Raw genomic sequence first — 18,778 nt, 5'->3', positions numbered from 1 at the left:
ATTGACGTTTATCTTATTAAGCAACAGTGCATGTAGAAAGCAGTATACATGGTGTGCATTTACAATACCTTTTTGAGTAATTCATGCTACAGTATATTCCTAAAAGTCTGAAATATTGTATTCAAAGGATCCCCGACATTAAAAAGATACCTGGGTAATGTGGAGGAGGCTGGCATGCTAGGAATGTTCCAATGCCTTCATAAGCCGTCTGAGGACTCCTGCTGTCTGGAGGGAAGTCGTGAAGGTCTAAAGAAAAGAAACAATCGTCATACAAAAGAGAGTAATAAAGACAATTCAAAATGCTGGCTATTTGGAACGCACTAATCGGTTACAATGTGCAAATTACTCAAATTAAATGACATTGTATCATATCAAACATCACTAACAACAACTTCCCGAAAGCGCTAAGAATTTGTTTCAGAATGAGTTGGAGTCTATCCAAATTAATTTGGGCGACCCTGGACTGGTCACCAGTCAATTGGTGGGCAGAGTATAAACATCCACAGAGTATAAACATCCATTCACACAATCAGGTTCAAGACACCTAAAACACTTGTAAAAAACAAGACAGACACCGAGGCAGTTCAGTTTTCAGACTTGCAAGGAGAAACGGACGAGAGTGTGTTTAGTTACAGTCTCTAAACCACTCTGAGTTCACTCTGTCCATCCCCACTCTTTTTATTTCCTTTGGGCAGGTCCTAGTTACACAGCTGTTGCTGCTATAAATTTGGGGGAGCACATAGCAGCATCGTAAACAATCACATATATGAGTCTTTGTGGAGATGTGTTCTTCCTCAGGGTTGATTGCTTCAACCTTTGACTTCTGACCGCAAAATGTTCCAGCCGCTATCTTTTTGATGAGGGCCCAGTCCTCTTCACAGACGTCAACTTTTATGATACAATCAACATACTGCTAAATGCATGCTTTGAAAATACTATAAGAGTAAATATGGGATAACAATGTACTTTTGTTCTAACACACACTTTCAGTCACACCTATGTGTTATAACTTTTGTTAGAAACAACTATGGTGTTACCTTGAGGTACAAGTTTAATTTATTCCATGACCACACTCTTAACTCAAAACAATCATATCTCAATTAATCTTTTCCCAATGAAATGAATAGAAATGCCATTAATCAGTTGTAGCCCCCCCAAAAAGTGTTGTAATGTGTATTTTAATGAGTAAAAATAGCCCTCCATAATATTGTACTTCTGAGGACCCGGGTTCAAATCTGGCTTCACCTGTGTGGAGTTTGTTTGTTCTCCCCGTGCCTGTGTGGGGTTTCTCCGGGTACTCCCACATCCCAAAAACATGCATGGTAGGTTAATTGAAGTCGCTAAATTATCCATAGGTGTGAATGTGAGTGGGAACGGTTGTTTGTTTATAGTGCTATGAGATTGGCTGATGACCATTCCAGGGTGTAACCTGCCTCTCGCCCTGAGTCAGCTGAGATAGGCGCCAGCACACCTGTGACGCCAGTGAGGATAAGCGGTATGGAAAATGGATAGAGAGATAAAAATATGGAAAGGACATAATTAAATAGAATTAAAAATAATTTAACAGATTTTTGTTGCACTACATCAATTGAATGCTGATTCTACTGGTGTGCCTGCCTTGGCCATCTAAGACAGACAGACTTATAGTATATTGTTCATTGAGGCATTATTATGAATATCACTTTCAAGAGGTCCGCCAGCAAGGTCCACTGCTGGCCGACTCAGTCCCGCTAAGGAGCGATGTTCCGAGCGGGCGTGTGCGTCTTCCTCGGCCGGGCCAGAGGAGACGAACACCAGCTTGAGGCTCGCCGGCCAGGACGCTCTGATGGTCCATTCCAGTCAGTTGCGGCAAAATGTTTATTTTTTTTTGAAAACCTTCCCAGCTCCACCAACCTGTGGAAATATGCCGAATGTCCCATAGTGCAAGACAAGAACTGAAGCCCGGATTTTTGTTTGTGTTTGTACATTCACAAATAAATATTTGCAAAGCACAGTCTGTTTTAGTTTTTGTATGTGACCGAATGTTCTCTAAAGCTGGACAACTTGCATAAAGAAAAATGTAATCGCCTGAATGCCAAGACATTGGAAAAAACAGTCTTTTTGAATAAATAAATATATAAATAAATGTAGAAGCCTGCATATGACTATAAATATGATTTATTGTTCTCAAATTTATAGTGGAACTGTGTAAAGCTCCAGGCTTGTGTTCCTATTTTATTTTCCAGCTGACAAATCACATCTATAGTCATCTGCAAGCTTCTGTTGCACAATCTATTTAGGTGTCATCATCAATATACAGTATTCAAATGTATTGAAATGTACTTGTATATAATAAAACTCCCTACCTCAAAGACTGTCTTCAGCCAGGTTGGCATTGCAAATGATAACTATATATGTATATTACCGGAGACAAATTCCTTTTTTGGACATACTTGGCAAACAAAGATGATTCTGATTCTGATGAGAATCAGTTCTCAATTGCCTAACCTGGATAAAGATTTAGGTTTTAAAGGTATCAAAAATATTTGAAATTTAGATTAACATGTAAAATAAGAGCGGCACGGTGGTCCACTGGTTAGCACATCTGCCTCACAGTTCTGAGGACCAGAATTCAAATCCCGGCCCCGCCTGTGTGGAGTTTGCATGTTCTCCCCGTGCCTGCGTGGGTTTTCTCCAGGCACTCCGGTATCATCCCACATCCCCAAAACATGCATGGTAGGTTGATTGAAGACTCTAAATTGCCCTTAGGTGTGAATGTGTGCGCGAACGACTGCACCTCAACGCACCCGGCTGTCAAACTCCTGAAGTTTGCAGATGACACCACTGTCATTGGCCTCATCAAAGACGGTGACGAGTCTGCATATCGACAGGAAGTAGTAGAGCGACTGGAGCTGGGGTGCAGCCGACACAACCTGGAGCTGAACACGCTCAAGACTGTAGAGATGATCGCAAACTTCAGGAGGCATCCTTCGCCACAGCTGCCCCTCACGCTCTCCAACTGCCTTGTGTTAACCTTCGAGACCTTCAAGGTCCTGGGAATGACAGTCTCTCAGGACCTGAAGTGGGCGATCAACATCAACTCCGTCCTCAAACAGGCCCAGCACGGCCTGCCACAGGAGCTGTTGAAGCAGTTCTACACAGCGGTCATCGAATCAGTCCTGTGTTCTTCCATCACAGTCTAGTTTGGTGATGCTACAAAAAAGGACAAACTCCGACTGCAACGGACAATCAAAACTGCTGAAACGATTGTCGGTAACCCCCTACACACCCTTGAGGACTTGCACGCTGCCAGAACTAAGACAAGAGCGTGCAAAATCCTCTTGGACCCTTCACAACCTGGTCATCAGCACTTCCGGCTCCTTCCCTCAGGTAGGCGCTACCGAGCAATGCAAACTAAAACAAGCAGACTTACAATTCCATTGCAACATGACGCCAATTTTTTGTCTTGAGTTTGTTGTCACATTCTGTCGGGCCAATTATACATTACTCGTGCACTCACTGTAGTCGTCTCGGCACGCTGCACTATTTACATATCTGTTGTTGACCAATACTGTCCACTCATGCCAGAGTAGCATCTGCACCACTTGCACACTGCCTGAGGAGTATCTGCAACATTTGCACAATCGACATTGTCCAAGATTATCGCACTACTCATCACTTTATACTGCATACATTCCTTGAAGTCTCGGCGCCCTTTGCACAATGGTCATTGCACCAGACTATTGCTATATTAGTCATTCAAACTGCTCTAATTGCTAAAGGACTATGTATCTTTTTGCACAATTGTCAAAAAAATAATAATAATAAATGTACCGGCATTACCAGATTACTATCAACCTTTTATTGCTCAGTGACTACTAGAGTGGCTCCAACTACCGGAGACAAATTCCTTGTGTGTTTTTGGACATACTTGGCAAAATAAGGATGATTCTGATTCTGATTCTGAATGGTTGTTTGTTTATATGTGCCCTGCAATTGGCTAGCAACCAGTTCAGGGTGTACCCTCCCTCTCGCCCGAAGATACCTGGGATAGGCTCCAGCACGCCCGCGACCCTTGTGAGGATAAAGCGGTACAGACAATGGATGGATATAAAACGAGACATTAACTTGAAAGCTTGAAATACCCACATTTTTTAGATCCTTTAGGTGTCAGCAAGATCAGTCTCATTTGCTTAAGCTACCCTGAACTAATACTGTAAGTGTGATGGAAACACAAACCACACGAGCTACAGGAACCTTTTGCTACCATGAACTCAAAGTTCCTGGTCTGGTTGTTGGAAAAGCCCCTTATGTGACAAGTGCACTGTATTACCAAATCAATTATATTGGTGTTTTGTGCCTTCATGTCAGGATAGCTTAGCAATTAGCATGGCTTTTCCGTTTTCGCCTCCCCACTCCTCCTCCTCCCTTCATGATAACACTTATAAGACGCATGGTAAGAAGTGTAGCTTATTCGTTACCGTGGAGGTAATGATTAGTTACTTACAATGCGTTGACACCAGGCGAAAAAATAGCATGCACCAAACAGCTGTTCAATGTTTAATATTGTGTATACTATATTTAAATAATCCATCCATCCATCCATTTTCTGAGCCGCTTCTCCTCACTAGGGTCGCGGGCGTGCTGGAGCCTATCCCAGCTGTCATCGGGCAGGAGGCGGGGTACACCCTGAACTGGTTGCCAGCCAATCGCAGGGCACATAGGAACAAACAACCATTCGCACTCACAGTCATGCCTACGGGCAATTTAGAGTCTCCAATTCATGCATGTTTTTGGGATGTGGGAGGAAACCGGAGTACCCGGAGAAAACCCACGCAGGCACGGGGAGAACATGCAAACTCCACACAGGCGGGGCCGGGGATTGAACCCGGGTCCTCAGAACTGTGAGGCTGACGCTCTAACCAGTCTGCCACCGTGCCGCCTATTTAAATAATATACTGTTTATTTCTTCGAATTCAATTATGAAATTTTTAATAGCCACAGTGGCCAGCGTCTCAAGCGTCACGATGGCCGGACACGATTTTTTTTTTTACGGCCGGAAGAGTCAGACTTCAGTGATTTTCAGAACATGACAGCTCTGGTTTTACTAAAACAGTATGGAGGGGTCAAGTTGGTGAGTAGAGGGCTTGGAGCAGAGGTGCGTAGAGTAGCCAAGTATTGTACTTAAGTAAGATTACTGTTACTTTTGAATAATATGATTTAAGGAAAAGTAACAAATAGTCCTCCAATAATTACTTGAGTGAGAGTGAGACAGTACTCAGTGAAAAAAAATACCGAGTAACTCGTGAGTAACTTCTAACTTATTTTTTATTCAGAGTATGAACGTCAAAAAATAACTAAATAAAATGTGAATGCGCAAATTCAGATATTGCTGAACAAAATCACAATCTAAAACCAAAAAAATATAAAATAAAATAACAAATGAAGGCAAATTCAACTATAAGAAATGGTCTTATACTAATATTGTTTCTACGTTTCTAATTTTGACCAAGATAAGTCATTTTCAAAGTTTTTCCACCATTAATGTGACCTAGAATTTGTACAACTATAAATAAATACCAAATAAATCAAAAATAAATAGAATATGCATGTGCAAATTCAGATATTGCTGAACAATGTCACTTTATCGAAAACATCCATCCATCCATTTTCTCAACCGCTTATCCTCACTAGGGTCACGGGCTGCTGGAGCCTATCCCAGCCATCTTCCGGCGGGAGGCAGGGTACACCCTGAACCGGTCGCCAGCCAATCGCAGGGCACATAGAAACAAACACACATTTGCACCCACGGGCAATGACAGTGGTGTCATCTGCAAACTTCAGGAGTTTGACAGCCGGGTGCATTGAGGTGCAGTCGTTTGCGCACACATTCACACCTAAGGGCAATTTAGAGTCCTCAATCAACCTACCACGCATGTTTTTGGGATGTGGGAGGAAACTGGAGTGCTCGGAGAAAACCCACCCACGGGGAGAACATGCAAACTCCACACATTTGAACCCCGGTCCCCAGAATTGTGAGGCAGATGCGCCAACCAGTCACCCACCGTGCCGGCTATCTAAAACATCCATCCATCCATTTTTTGAGCCGCTTCTCCTCAGTAGGGTCGCGGGCGGGCTGGAGGCTATCCCAGCTGTCATCGGGCAGGAGACGGGATTCACCCTGAACTGGTTGCCAGCCAATCGCAGGGCACATAGAAACAAACTACCATCCGCACTCACATTCACACCTACGGGCAATTTAGAGTCTCCAATTAATGCATGTTTTTGGGATGTGGGAGGAAACCAATTGAAATATCATGAATCCAACAGTGTTGCAAACGGCATGACGAACTTAACGTACTTAATTTAGCTTTTCTTTTCGGAGCCTGACTCGTCTTTTCAAGCATTTTTAGCAATAGTATCACTTTAGAGCCACATACCCTTTTTTTCTTCTGACAGATTATAGTGGCCTCAAAGGAAACAGAACTGACAAGGAACCATAAACATAATATTCATCAGATGTCAGCGCAGGAACATCAGTTTGTAAGCCCGCCAAAGCTGCCCCAACAGGTTCCCTGAGCTCCTCTACTCACTTCAGCATTTAAAAGGTGCTATTCCACAGTTTTTCTACCTCCTGAATGAGTTTTTTTGGTTGTTTTCCCATCTGTTTTTAAACAATGCCTAACTTCTCCTATAAAGATAAAAAAGTAAATGTTAAATATGCAGCAATATTAAAAAATATGGTAATCATACTAACTTTGGCAGTTGTGCTGCTTCTAAAATAGCCTCGCAGCTTCATTGCTGTTGTGCGAATGGTGGACAGAGCCTTTCGGACAACTAAATTTAGTGTGTGCGCAATGTAGACTGCATGGCGCAACTTCAGCTCCTTGTGACTGTGTGCATCTGCAAAAAACGTCAATTTGGAGTGTTGTAGTTCAAGTTGAGTCTCAGATCTGTAGCTTTGACCACCTCTGTACCATGGTTCACCCCTGCACTGCGACAATCAAAATGCATGGGTCGTCAACTCGAACGCCTCGAAAAGAGAACCCGACTCACTATACACAAGGATATGTACAGTCATCATCTTAACCACTACAAAGACAGTTTAACTCAAGCCAAATCTACTGACTACACAACCCTAATCCATAAAAACAAAGGCAATTCCAAGTCACTATTCTCCCTGCTTGGCAATATTTCATGCCCACTGGCTCCATTCCCTTCTACTTGTACTCATCTGCTTTCTGTAATTCGCTTATATTATTTTTTGATCCAAACACCAAACGGCAGCTTCCTGCTTCCTTCTTCCCTAGACCATCCTCAGTGACTCCCCATGCCCTACCCATCCACTCACATTCAAGTTTTACTCTTCTTCTGCCATGGACTTTTCAGAAATCAACCATCCCTCCAAGCCCTCCACTTGCCAACTTGACCCCCTCCTTCCAGTGGTTAAGGTCATCGCCTGCCACCGTGGGGGACCTAGGTTCAAGACCCTGACCGGACCATCCGCCAACATCCCCCGGACTCACGGCTGCGGTGTCCTTGAGCAAGACACTGATACCCCGAAATGCTCCCCGGGCGCTTCAGCTGCCCCCTGCTCCAGTGTGTTCCACTAACACGTGTATGTGTTCACTGTGATGGGTTAAATGCAGAGAACAAATTTCGTGTGCATGCATGCATGTTCATGACAATAAAAGATGATGATGATTCTTCTTCTTCTTCTTAATGTTTTGGAAAAAGCAGAGCTGTCAAATGTTACGGAACGTCCATATTTTTTTATGGAAATCACTGAACTCTTGACTCGTTCCGGCCGTAACATGGATTACCTTATGCCATTTACTCCGTTACATTTACTCAAGTAATATTTTGGATAAATTGTACTTGTCAGAGTAGTTTTAATGAAGCATACTTTTTACTTTTATTCAAGTATTTACTGTATGTTAAAAATAAACTGTACTTTTACTCCGTTATAATAATCTACATGTCAATGCAGCCCTATGGGGGGCACAAGTCAGTGCAAACTGTAGGCCGGTCCCAAGCCCGGATAAATACAGAGGGTTGCGTCAGGAAGGGCATCCGGCTTAAAACCTTGCCAAACAAATATGAGCGTTCATCCAAAGAATTCCATACCGGATCGGTCGTGGCCCGGGTTAACAACGTCCGCCACCGGCGCCGTCAACCTGCAGGGCGCTGTTGGAAATTCAGCTACTGTGGGTCGAAGTCAAAGAAGAAGAAGAAGAGGTGGAAAGCGGGTTCTTCGGCAGAAAGAGAAGAGGAAAACACAGAGCCTAGAACTGAATGTGGGGACTTTGAATGTTGGGACTATGACAGGAAAATCTCGGGAGTTGGTTGACATGATGATTAGGAGAAAGGTTGATATATTGTGTGTCCAGGAGACCAGGTGGAAAGGCAGTAAGGCTAGAAGTTTAGGGGCAGGGTTTAAATTATTTTACCATGGTGTAGATGGGAAGAGAAATGGAGTCGGGGTTATTCTAAAAGAAGAGTTGGCTAAGAATGTCTTGGAGGTGAAAAGAGTATCAGATCGAGTGATGAGGCTGAAACTTGAAATTGAGGGTGTTATGTGTAATGTGATTAGTGGCTATGCCCCACAGGTAGGATGTGACCTAGAGGTGAAAGAGAAATTCTGGAAGGAGCTAGATGATGTAGTTCTGAGCATCCCAGACAGAGAGAGAGTCGTAATTGGTGCAGATTGTAATGGACATGTTGGTGAAGGTAATAAGGGTGATGAAGAAGTGATGGGTAAGTACGGTATCCAGGAAAGGAACTTGGAAGGACAGATGGTGGTAGACTTTGCAACAAGGATGCAAATGGCTGTAGTGAACACTTTTTTCCAGAAGAGGCACGAACATAGGGTGACCTACAAGAGCGGAGGTAGAAGCACACAGGTGGATTACATCTTGTGCAGACGATGTAATCTGAAGGAGGTTACCAACTGTAAGGTAGTGGTAGGGGAGAGTGTGGCTAGACAGCATAGGATGGTGGTGTGTAAAATGACTCTGGTGGTGGGGAGGAAAATTAGGAAGACAAAGGCAGAGAAGAGAACCATGTGGTGGAAGCTGAGACAGGACGAGTGTTGTGCAGCTTTTCGGGAAGAGGTGATACAGGCTCTCGGTGGACGGGAAGAGCTTCCAGAAGACTGGACCACTGCAGCCAAGGTGATCAGAGAAGCAGGCAGGAGAGTACTTGGTGTATCTTCTGGCAGGAAAGGAGAGAAGGAGACTTGGTGGTGGAACCTCACAGTACAGGAAATCATACAAGGAAAACGGTTAGCTAAGAAGAAGTGGGACACTGAGAGGACCGAGGAGAGGCGAAAGGAATACATTGAGATGCGACACAGGGCAAAGGTAGAGGTGGCAAAGGCAAAACAAGAGGCATATGATGACATGTATGGCAGGTTGGACACTAAAGAAGGAGAAAAGGATCTATACAGGCTGGCCAGACAGAGGGATAGAGATGGGAAGGATGTGCAGCAGGTTAGGGTGATTAAGGATAGAGATGGAAATATGTTGACTGGTGCCAGCAGTGTGCTAGGTAGATGGAAAGAATACTTCGAGGAGTTGATGAATGAGGAAAATGATAGAGAAGGGAGAGTAGAAGAGGCAAGTGTGGTGGACCAGGAAGTGGCAATGATTAGTAAGGGGGAAGTTAGAAAGGCATTAAAGAGAATGAAAAATGGAAAGGCAGTTGGTCCTGATGACATTCCTGTGGAGGTATGGAAGCATCTAGGAGAGGTGGCTGTGGAGTTTTTGACCAGCTTGTTCAATAGAATTCTAGTGCGTGAGAAGATGCCTGAGGAATGGAGGAAAAGTGTACTGGTGCCCATTTTTAAGAACAAAGGTGATGTGCAGAGCTGTGGCAACTATAGAGGAATAAAGTTGATGAGCCACACAATGAAGTTATGGGAAAGAGTAGTGGAGGCTAGACTCAGGACAGAAGTGAGTATTTGCGAGCAACAGTATGGTTTCATGCCTAGAAAGAGTACCACAGATGCATTATTTGCCTTGAGGATGTTGATGGAAAAGTACAGAGAAGGTCAGAAGGAGCTACATTGTGTCTTTGTAGATCTAGAGAAAGCCTATGACAGAGTACCCAGAGAGGAACTGTGGTACTGCATGCGGAAGTCTGGAGTGGCAGAGAAGTATGTTAGAATAATACAGGACATGTACGAGGGCAGCAGAACAGCGGTGAGGTGTGCTGTCGGTGTGACAGAAGAATTTAAGGTGGACGTGGGACTGCATCAGGGATCAGCCCTGAGCCCCTTCCTTTTTGCAGTGGTGATGGATAGGCTGACAGATGAGGTTAGACTGGAATCCCCGTGGACCATGATGTTTGCAGATGACATTGTGATCTGCAGTGAAAGCAGGGAGCAGCTGGAGGAACAGTTAGAAAGATGGAGGCATGCACTGGAAAGAAGAGGAATGAAGATTAGCCGAAGTAAAACAGAATATATGTGCATGAAGGAGAGGGGTGGTGGGGGAAGAATGAGGCTACAGGGAGAAGAGATGGCAGATGGTAGAGGACTTTAAATACTTGGGGTCAACCGTCCAGAGCAATGGTGAGTGTGGTCAGGAAGTGAAGAAACGGGTCCAAGCAGGTTGGAACGGGTGGAGGAAGGTGTCAGGTGTGTTATGTGACAGAAGAGTCTCTGCTAGGATGAAGGGCAAAGTTTATAAAACAGTGGTGAGGCCAGCCATGATGTATGGATTAGAGACAGTGGCACTGAAGAGAAAACAGGAAGCAGAGCTGGAGGTGGCGGAAATGAAGATGTTGAGGTTCGCTCTCAGAGTGACCAGGTTGGATAAAATTAGAAATGAGCTCATCAGAGGGACGGCCAAGGTTCGATGTTTTGGAGACAAAGTTAGAGAGAGCAGACTTCAATGGTTTGGACACGTCCAGAGGAGAGAGAGTGAGTATATTGGTAGAAGGATGATGAGGATGGAGCTGCCAGGCAAGAGAGCTAGAGGAAGACCAAAGAGAAGGTTGATGGATGTCGTGAGGGAAGACATGATGGCAGTTGGTGTTCGAGAGGAGGATGCAGGAGATAGGCTCTCATGGAAAAGGATGACACGCTGTGGCGACCCCTAACGGGACAAGCCGAAAGGAAAAGAAGAAGATAATAATCTACATGTCGTTCCCTATTTTCAGATATCAATAATTGCGTGTGCGATCTATTTTTAGACTTTAGTTTTCGACTTCCGCATCGTGTGCCGTTGCTCCAATCCACTGTGATTACACAGTGATGTTTGACTAAAGTTTACCAATCAAATGACAAAAGAAAATCACATGTCCGCACACATAGCGGCAATCAAAGTGAGTCGTGACAGCCGCGCGTGACTTGTGGTTACATTAAAGACTACGAACGTCCAACTTGAGAAAACACCTTGCGGTAAGTTGTAGATGCTTTTGCTGTTGTTTGGCTATGCATATGGCAACATTAGCACTATTCTCTGCTCAGAAGTAATTCTGAAACATGCATCTTTTGGGGTACGTTCCGTAATCTCTCTCTCTCTCTCTCTCTCTCTCTCTCTCTCTCTCGCTCTCTCTCTCTCTCTCCCACACACACACACTTGATCAAACTTCATTCAGTCATTTTAGTGGGCAAAGCAAATAATGTTTTGGTAAGGCCTGATGCATGTGTTGTTGTTTTTTTCACTTAAAAACTGAAATGGTGGCAGGTGTGTGTGTGCTCTCCCATTGAAGATGTGTTTAAATGTGATCTATTCTGAACACACGCCAGTTCTAAGAGGAAGTACATTCTTGTACAACCAGATATTTTATTTATTTATTTGATTTGAACTTTATTTAACAAGGTAAAGGATCAGTTAAAACATAACATCTCTATTGCAACGGTGACCTGGCCAAGAAGGCATCAAGTTAAACGTCCAAGTCAATCACATTCAAGTCTATTTCAGTTGTTTATTTTCACCTTCACTCTCAAGATACAAAAATAAATCAAATGGGTTGTAGAAATTCTAGGTGTTTGTTATTTTATAAATAATTTCCTTATTATGTTTTAGATAGGCGGCACGGTGGCCGACTAGTTACAGCGTCAGCCTCACAGTTCGGGTTCAATCCCCGGTCCCGCCTGTGTGGAGTTTGCATGTTCTCCCCGTGCCAGCGTGGGTTTTCTCCGGGCACTCCGGTTTCCTCCCACATCCCAAAAACATGGATTAATTGGAGACTCAAAATTGCCCGTAGGTGTGAATGTGAGTGCGGATGGTTGTTTGTTTCTATGTGCCCTGCGATTGGCTGGCAACCAGTTCAGGGTGTACCCCGCCTCCTGCCCGATGACAGCTGGGATAGGCTCCAGCACGCCCGCGACCCTATTGAGGAGTAGCGGCTCAGAAAATGGATGGATGGATGGATATACCAATATTTGGTATATGTTTAATAAATTTTTGCCAGAGGACCCACCCCGTCTGTGGCATAAACTCCATTTCATGTACCTTTCACTCATTGGCAGCATAGTATTAATTGGTAAATATTCATTAATAGGTGGGAATTAAGGTTTCTAATAGGTTTACTCTACTACATCTCACAATTTTTTTTATTTTTTTTCACATTTTTTCTTTCCTTTCTGTGACATGATATTTAGACAACTGGATTTCGTGTTACTTTGTTTGCTTTATAATTCCATCCATCCATCCATTCTCTACCGCTTATCCGGGTCGGGTCGCGGGGGCAGTAGCTTCAGCAAGGACGCCCAGACTTCCCTCTCCCCAGCCACTTCATCCAGCTCTTCCGGGGGGGATCCCGAGGCGTTCCCAGGCCAGCCGAAGGAGGTAGTCTCTCCAGCGTGTCCTGGGTCGTCCCCGGGGTCTCCTCCCAGTGGGACATGCCCGGAACACCTCACCAGGGAGGTGTCCGGGAGGCATCCGAATCAGATGCCCCAGCCACCTCATCTGGCTCCTCTCAATGCGGAGGAGCAGCGGCTCTACTCTGAGATCCTCCCGGATGACCGAGCGTCTCACCCTATCTCTAAGGGAGAGCCCGGACACCCTGCGGAGGAAACTCATTTCGGCCGCTTGTATCCGGGATCTTGTTCTTTCGGTCATGACCCACAGCTCATGACCATAGGTGAGGGTAGGAACGAAGATCGACCGGTAAATTGAGAGCTTCGCCTTTCGGCTTAGCTCTTTCTTTACCACAACGGACCGATACAAAGTCCACATCACTGCAGACGCTGCACCGATCCGCCTGTCGATCTCCCGTTCCATTCTTCCCTCACTCGTGAACAAGACCCCAAGATACTTGAACTCCTCCACTTGGGGCAGGATCTCATCCCCGACCTGGAGATGGCATGCCACCCTTTTCCGACTGAGGACCATGGTCTCAGATTTGGAGGTGCTGATTCTCATCCCTGCCGCTTCACACTCGGCTGCGAACTGCTCCAATGAGAGTTGGAGGTCACGGCTTGATGAAGCCAACAGAACCACATCATCTGCAAAAAGCAGAGATGCAATACTGAGGCCACCAAACCGGTCCCCCTCTACGCCTCGGCTGCGCCTAGAAATTCTGTCCATAAAAGTTATGAACAGAATCGGCGACAAAGGGCAGCCTTGGGGGAGTCCAACCCTCACTGGGAACGAGTCCGACTTACTGCCGGATATGCGGACCAAACTCTGACTCCGGTCGTACAGGGACCGAACAGCCCGTATCAGGGGGTTCGGTACCCCATACTCCCGAAGCACTCTCCACAGGACTCCCCGAGGGACACGGTCGAACGCCTTCTCCAAGTCCACAAAACACATGTAGACTGGTTGGGCGAACTCCCATGCACCCTCGAGGACCCTGCCGAGGGTGTAGAGCTGGTCCACTGTTCCACGGCCAGGACGAAAACCACACTGCTCCTCCTGAATCTGAGATTCGACTTCCCGACGGACCCTCCTCTCCAGCACCCCTGAATAGACCTTACCAGGGAGGCTGAGCAGTGTAGTTGGAACACACCCTCCGGTCCCCCTTCTTAAAAAGGGGGACCACCACCCCAGTCTGCCAATCCAGAGGCACTGTCCCCGATGTCCACGCGATGTTGCAGAGGCGTGTCAACCAGGACAGCCCCACAACATCCAGAGCCTTTAGGAACTCCGGGCGAATCTCATCCACCACCGGGGCCTGCCACCGAGGAGCTTTTTAACTACCTCGGTGACCTCAAACCCAGAGATAGGAAAGCCCGCCTCAGAGAACCCACACTCTGCTTCCCCATGGGAAGGCGTGTCGGTGGAATTGAGGAGGTCTTCGAAGTATTCTCCCCACCGACTCACAACGTCCCGAGTCGAGGTCAGCAGCGCCCCATCCCCACTATACACAGTGTTGGTGGTGCACTGCTTTCCTCTCCTGAGACGTCGGATGGTGGACCAGAATTTCCTCGAAGCCGTCCGGAAGTCTTTCTCCATGGCCTCACCGAACTCCTCCCATGCCCGGGTTTTTGCTTCAACGACCACCAGAGCTGCATTCCGCTTGGCCAGCCGGTACCCATCAGCTGCCTCAGGAGTCCCACAGGCCAAAAAGGCCCGATAGGACTCCTTCTTCAGCTTGACGGCATCCCTCACCGTTGTTGTCCACCAACGGGTTCGGGGATTGCCACCACGACAGGCACCGACCACCTTACGGCCACAGCTCCGGTCGGCCGCCTCAGCAATGGAGGTGCGGAACATGGTCCACTCGGACTCGATGTCCCCCGCCTCCCCCGGAACATGAGCAAAGTTCTGTCGGAGGTGGGAGTTGAAACTCCTTCTGACAGGGGATTCTGCCAGACGTTCCCAGCAGACCCTCACAATACGTTTGGGCCTGCCACGTCGGACCGGCATCTTCCCCCACCATCGGAGCCAACTCACCACCAGGTGGTGATCAGTTGACAGCTCCGCCCCTCTCTTCACCCGAGTGTCCAAGACATGCGGCCGCAAGTCCGATGACACGACCACAAAGTCGATCATCGAACTGCGACCTAGGGTGTCCTGGTGCCAAGTGCACGTGTGGACACCCTTATGCTTGAACATGGTGTTCGTTATGGACAATCCGTGACGAGCACAGAAGTCCAATCACAGAACACCGCTCGGGTTCTGATCGGGGGGGCCGTTCCTCCCAATCGCGCCCTTCCAGGTCTCACTGTCATTGCCCACGTGAGCATTGAAGTCCCCCAACAGAACAATGGATTCCCCAGCGGGAGCGCTCTCCAGCACCCCCTCCAAGGACTCCAAAAAGGGTGGGTACTCTGAACTGCTGTTTGGTGCATAGGCACAAACAACAGTCAGGACCCGTCCCCCCACCCAAAGGCGGAGGGAGGCTACCCTCTCGTCCCCCGGGGTGAACCCCAACGTACAGGCGCCGAGCCGGGGGGCAATAAGTATACCCACACCTGCTCGGCGCCTCTCACCATGGGCAACTCCAGAGTGGAAGAGAGTCCAACCCCTCTCGAGAGGACTGGTACCAGAGCCCAAGGTGTGTGTGGAGGCGAGTCCGACTATATCGAGTCGGAACTTCTCGACCTCACACACCAGCTCGGGCTCCTACCCTGCCAGAGAGGTGACATTCCACGTCCCTAGAGCCAGCTTCTGTAGCCGGGGATCGGATCGCCAAGGTCCCTGCCTTCGGTTATCGCCCAACTCACAATGCACAATGCCTTCGGCCACCGCCCAGCTCACACTGCACCCGACCCCTATGGCCCCTCCCACAGGTGGTGAGCCCATGGGAAGGGGGACCCACGTTACCCTTTCGGGCTGTGCCCGGCCGGGCCCCATGGGTGCAGGCCCGGCCACCAGGCGCTCGCCTTCGAGCCCCACCACCAGGCCTGGCTCCAGTGGGGGGCCCCGGTGGCCCGCGTCCGGGCAAGGGAAAACGAAGTCCATTGTTTGTCGTCATCATTAGGGGTCTTTGAGCCGTGCTTTGTCTGGTCCCTCACCTAGGACCTGTTTGTCATGGGTGACCCTGCCAGGGGCATAAAGCCCCAGACAACTTAGCTCCTAGGATCACTGGGACACACAAACCCCTCCACCACGACAAGGTGACGGCTCAAGGAGGGGTGCTTTATAATTTTAAAAACAGAGAAATTATGTGATTGCATATATGATCGAATAATAATTATTCATGTTGTAATTGTAAGGCATAAAAAAATAACTTTCAGGACAAGTAACAATTCCAGCATAAAAGCACAATAGAAAAGGAAAGCTATTCATTCACTTACAGCCAAATTTTAGGTTAGCTGCTCTACTGATGATAGTTCCACAGCGGTTGATGGCCAGACACTGATAAGAGCCTGTATCTCGATCAGATTCAGGTCTGCTGATTACCAGGTTGCCAGCAACCAGAGTGTAACGGAGGTCTAAACCCAGCGGGATCTCAGTGCCATTCACCAACCACCTGTACGTCAAAGAGAAAGTAAAAAACATGCCATAAAAGAATATCTTACATACTGTAATATGATACTCATATCCAAATACTGTGTTTCTTAACCTTTATTGAGCCAAGGCTCATACTTTACATTAGAAAAATCTCATGGCACACCACCAAACAAAAAGGTCACAAAAGGTGTCTACTGTATACTGAGATAGTAATCTTATCTCATCGGTCTTAATCCAGGCTTGTTTAGTTGAACACAAAGCTATTTTTTATTGTATGAATGGTGGCCAGCTGGTTAGCACGTCCGCCTCACAGTTCTGAGGACAGGGGTTAAAATCCGGCCTCGCCTGTGTGGAGTTTGCATGTTCTCCCAGTGCGTGCGTGGGTTTTCTCTGGGTACTCCGGTTTCCTCCCACATCCCAAAACATGCATGGTAGGTTAATTGAACACTCTAAATTGCCCGTAGGTGTGACTGTGAGTGCGAATGGTTGTTTGTTTATACTGTATGTGGCCTGCGATTTGCTGGAAACCAGTTCAGTGTGTACCACGCCTCTCACCCAAAGATAGCTGAATAGGCTCCTAGCACTCCCCCTAGTGAGGATAAGTAATACGGAAAATGGATGGATGTACTGTATGAATGAATACAAAGGTTAACTGTAGCTTCTGCCATCTAGTGGAAGAGCATTTGATTGTTCTGGGGTCAGCCGTGGTCCAATGGTTAAGGTCGCCTGCCACCGCGGGGACTGAGGTTAAAGACCCCGACATCTCCCAGACTCACGGCTATGGTGTCCTTGAGCAAGACACCCATACCCCAAACTGCTCCCCGGGCGCTTAAGTTACCCCCTACTCCAGTGTGTTCCACTAACAAGTTTGTGTGTTCACTATGATGGGTAAAATGCAGAGAACAAATTTCGTGTGCATGCTTGCACGTTCATGACAATAAAGATCATTCTTCTTCTTCTACTTGTCACTGTACTTCACTAGCATAAATAGATGCACAAAGTTACATTATTTGTAATAAATAAAAAACTTTATGACCAATTTATTATTTGTAGTAAATAAATAATTTTATGACTCATTAAATAAAATTTTATAATTATCCACGGTTGGGGATCACTGCATTAATACATTTAGATAAGGGAGGTTGGCAGTGAGATAATTTTTGTGAAAGTGAGACTCTTCTCTGAGATGTCTAATGTCAAATTGCAGATCCAGGTTTTATAGAAAGATGACCGTATATGGCATTTGTATCTATCCATACTCAGCATAATGTACACTGTTGTACAATATTATTATAATTAATACCACAGTTGATGACACAATGACAACAACCTACAATGTAGCATGTATTCGACACAACCACATATTATGGCTGGGTGATATGGCCTTAAATTTGATTGATTTATTTATTTGTATTTGCTTTAATTTTGCTTTGTCTTACTCTGTTGTCTGCAGCCAGGTCTGCATTGTAATTGAGAATCTCTTCTAAATTGCCTTACCTGGATAAATAAAGGTTTAATTAAATAAATAGTAATAGTAAATAGTTAAATAAATAAAATAATAAATAAATAAACTAATTTACTAATTTGTACAATTTCCTGTACTTTGAGGTTCCACCACCAAGCCTCCTTCTCCCCTTTCCTACCAGAAGATACACCAAGTACTCTCCTGCCTGTCTCTCTAATCACCTTGGCTGTAGTGGTCCAGTCTTCTTGAAGCTCCTCCTGTGCACCGAGAGCCTGTCTCACCTGTTTTCGAAAATCTACACAACACTCTTCCTTTCTCAGCTTCCACCACATGGTTCTCTGCTCTGCCTTTGTCTTCTTTATCTTCCTCCCTACCACCAAAGTCATTTTACACACCACCATCCTATGCTGTCTAGCCACACTCTCCCCTACCACTACCATACAGTCAGTAACCTCCTTCAGATTACATCGTCTGCACAAGATGTAATCCACCTGCATGCTTCTACCTCCACTCTTGGAGGTCACCCTACATTCCTGCCTCTTCTGGAAGAGAGCTATTTCAATCCTTTTTGCAAAGTCTACCACCATGTGTCCCTCCAAGTTCTTTCCTGGATGCCAAACTTATCCATCACTTCTTCATCACCCCTGTTTCCGTCACATACATTACAATCTGCACCAATCACGACTCTCTCTCTGTCTGAGATACTCAGAACTACTTTGTCTAGCTCCTTCCAGAATTTCTCTTTCACCTCTAAGTCACATCCTACTTGTGGGGCATAGCCACTAATCATATTATATATCACTCTCAATTTCAAGTTTCAGCCTCATCACTCAATCAGATATTATTTTTACCTCCAAGACATTCTTAGCTAACGCTTCCTTTAAAATAACCCATACTCCATTTATCTTCCCATCTAAACTATGATAAAATAATTTGAATCCTGACCCTAAACTTCTGGCCTTACTGCCTTTCCACCTGG

At 46.1% G+C, this 18,778-nt stretch overlaps 1 protein-coding gene across 5 annotated transcripts in view; it reads right to left on the bottom strand.

The window, feature by feature from the left end:
* cntn2 (contactin 2) overlaps window positions 1-18,778 on the bottom strand; it is a 126,639-nt gene that overhangs the window by 67,950 nt on the left and 39,911 nt on the right. For all 5 annotated transcript variants that reach the window (XM_061784534.1, XM_061784533.1, XM_061784529.1 and 2 more), the window contains exons 4-5: window positions 16,178-16,353; window positions 151-246 (exon numbers count right to left, since the gene is read on the bottom strand). In XM_061784534.1, the coding sequence (XP_061640518.1) occupies window positions 151-246; window positions 16,178-16,353 (272 nt within the window). The remainder of the gene's footprint in view (window positions 1-150; window positions 247-16,177; window positions 16,354-18,778) is intronic.

The sequence above is a fragment of the Phyllopteryx taeniolatus genome, chromosome 9 (genome assembly GCF_024500385.1).
Source record: "Phyllopteryx taeniolatus isolate TA_2022b chromosome 9, UOR_Ptae_1.2, whole genome shotgun sequence".
Taxonomy (NCBI): Eukaryota; Metazoa; Chordata; class Actinopteri; order Syngnathiformes; family Syngnathidae; genus Phyllopteryx; species Phyllopteryx taeniolatus.
The sequence above is the reverse complement of the archived record's forward strand: the minus strand, read 5'-3'. Positions and strand labels throughout refer to the sequence as shown.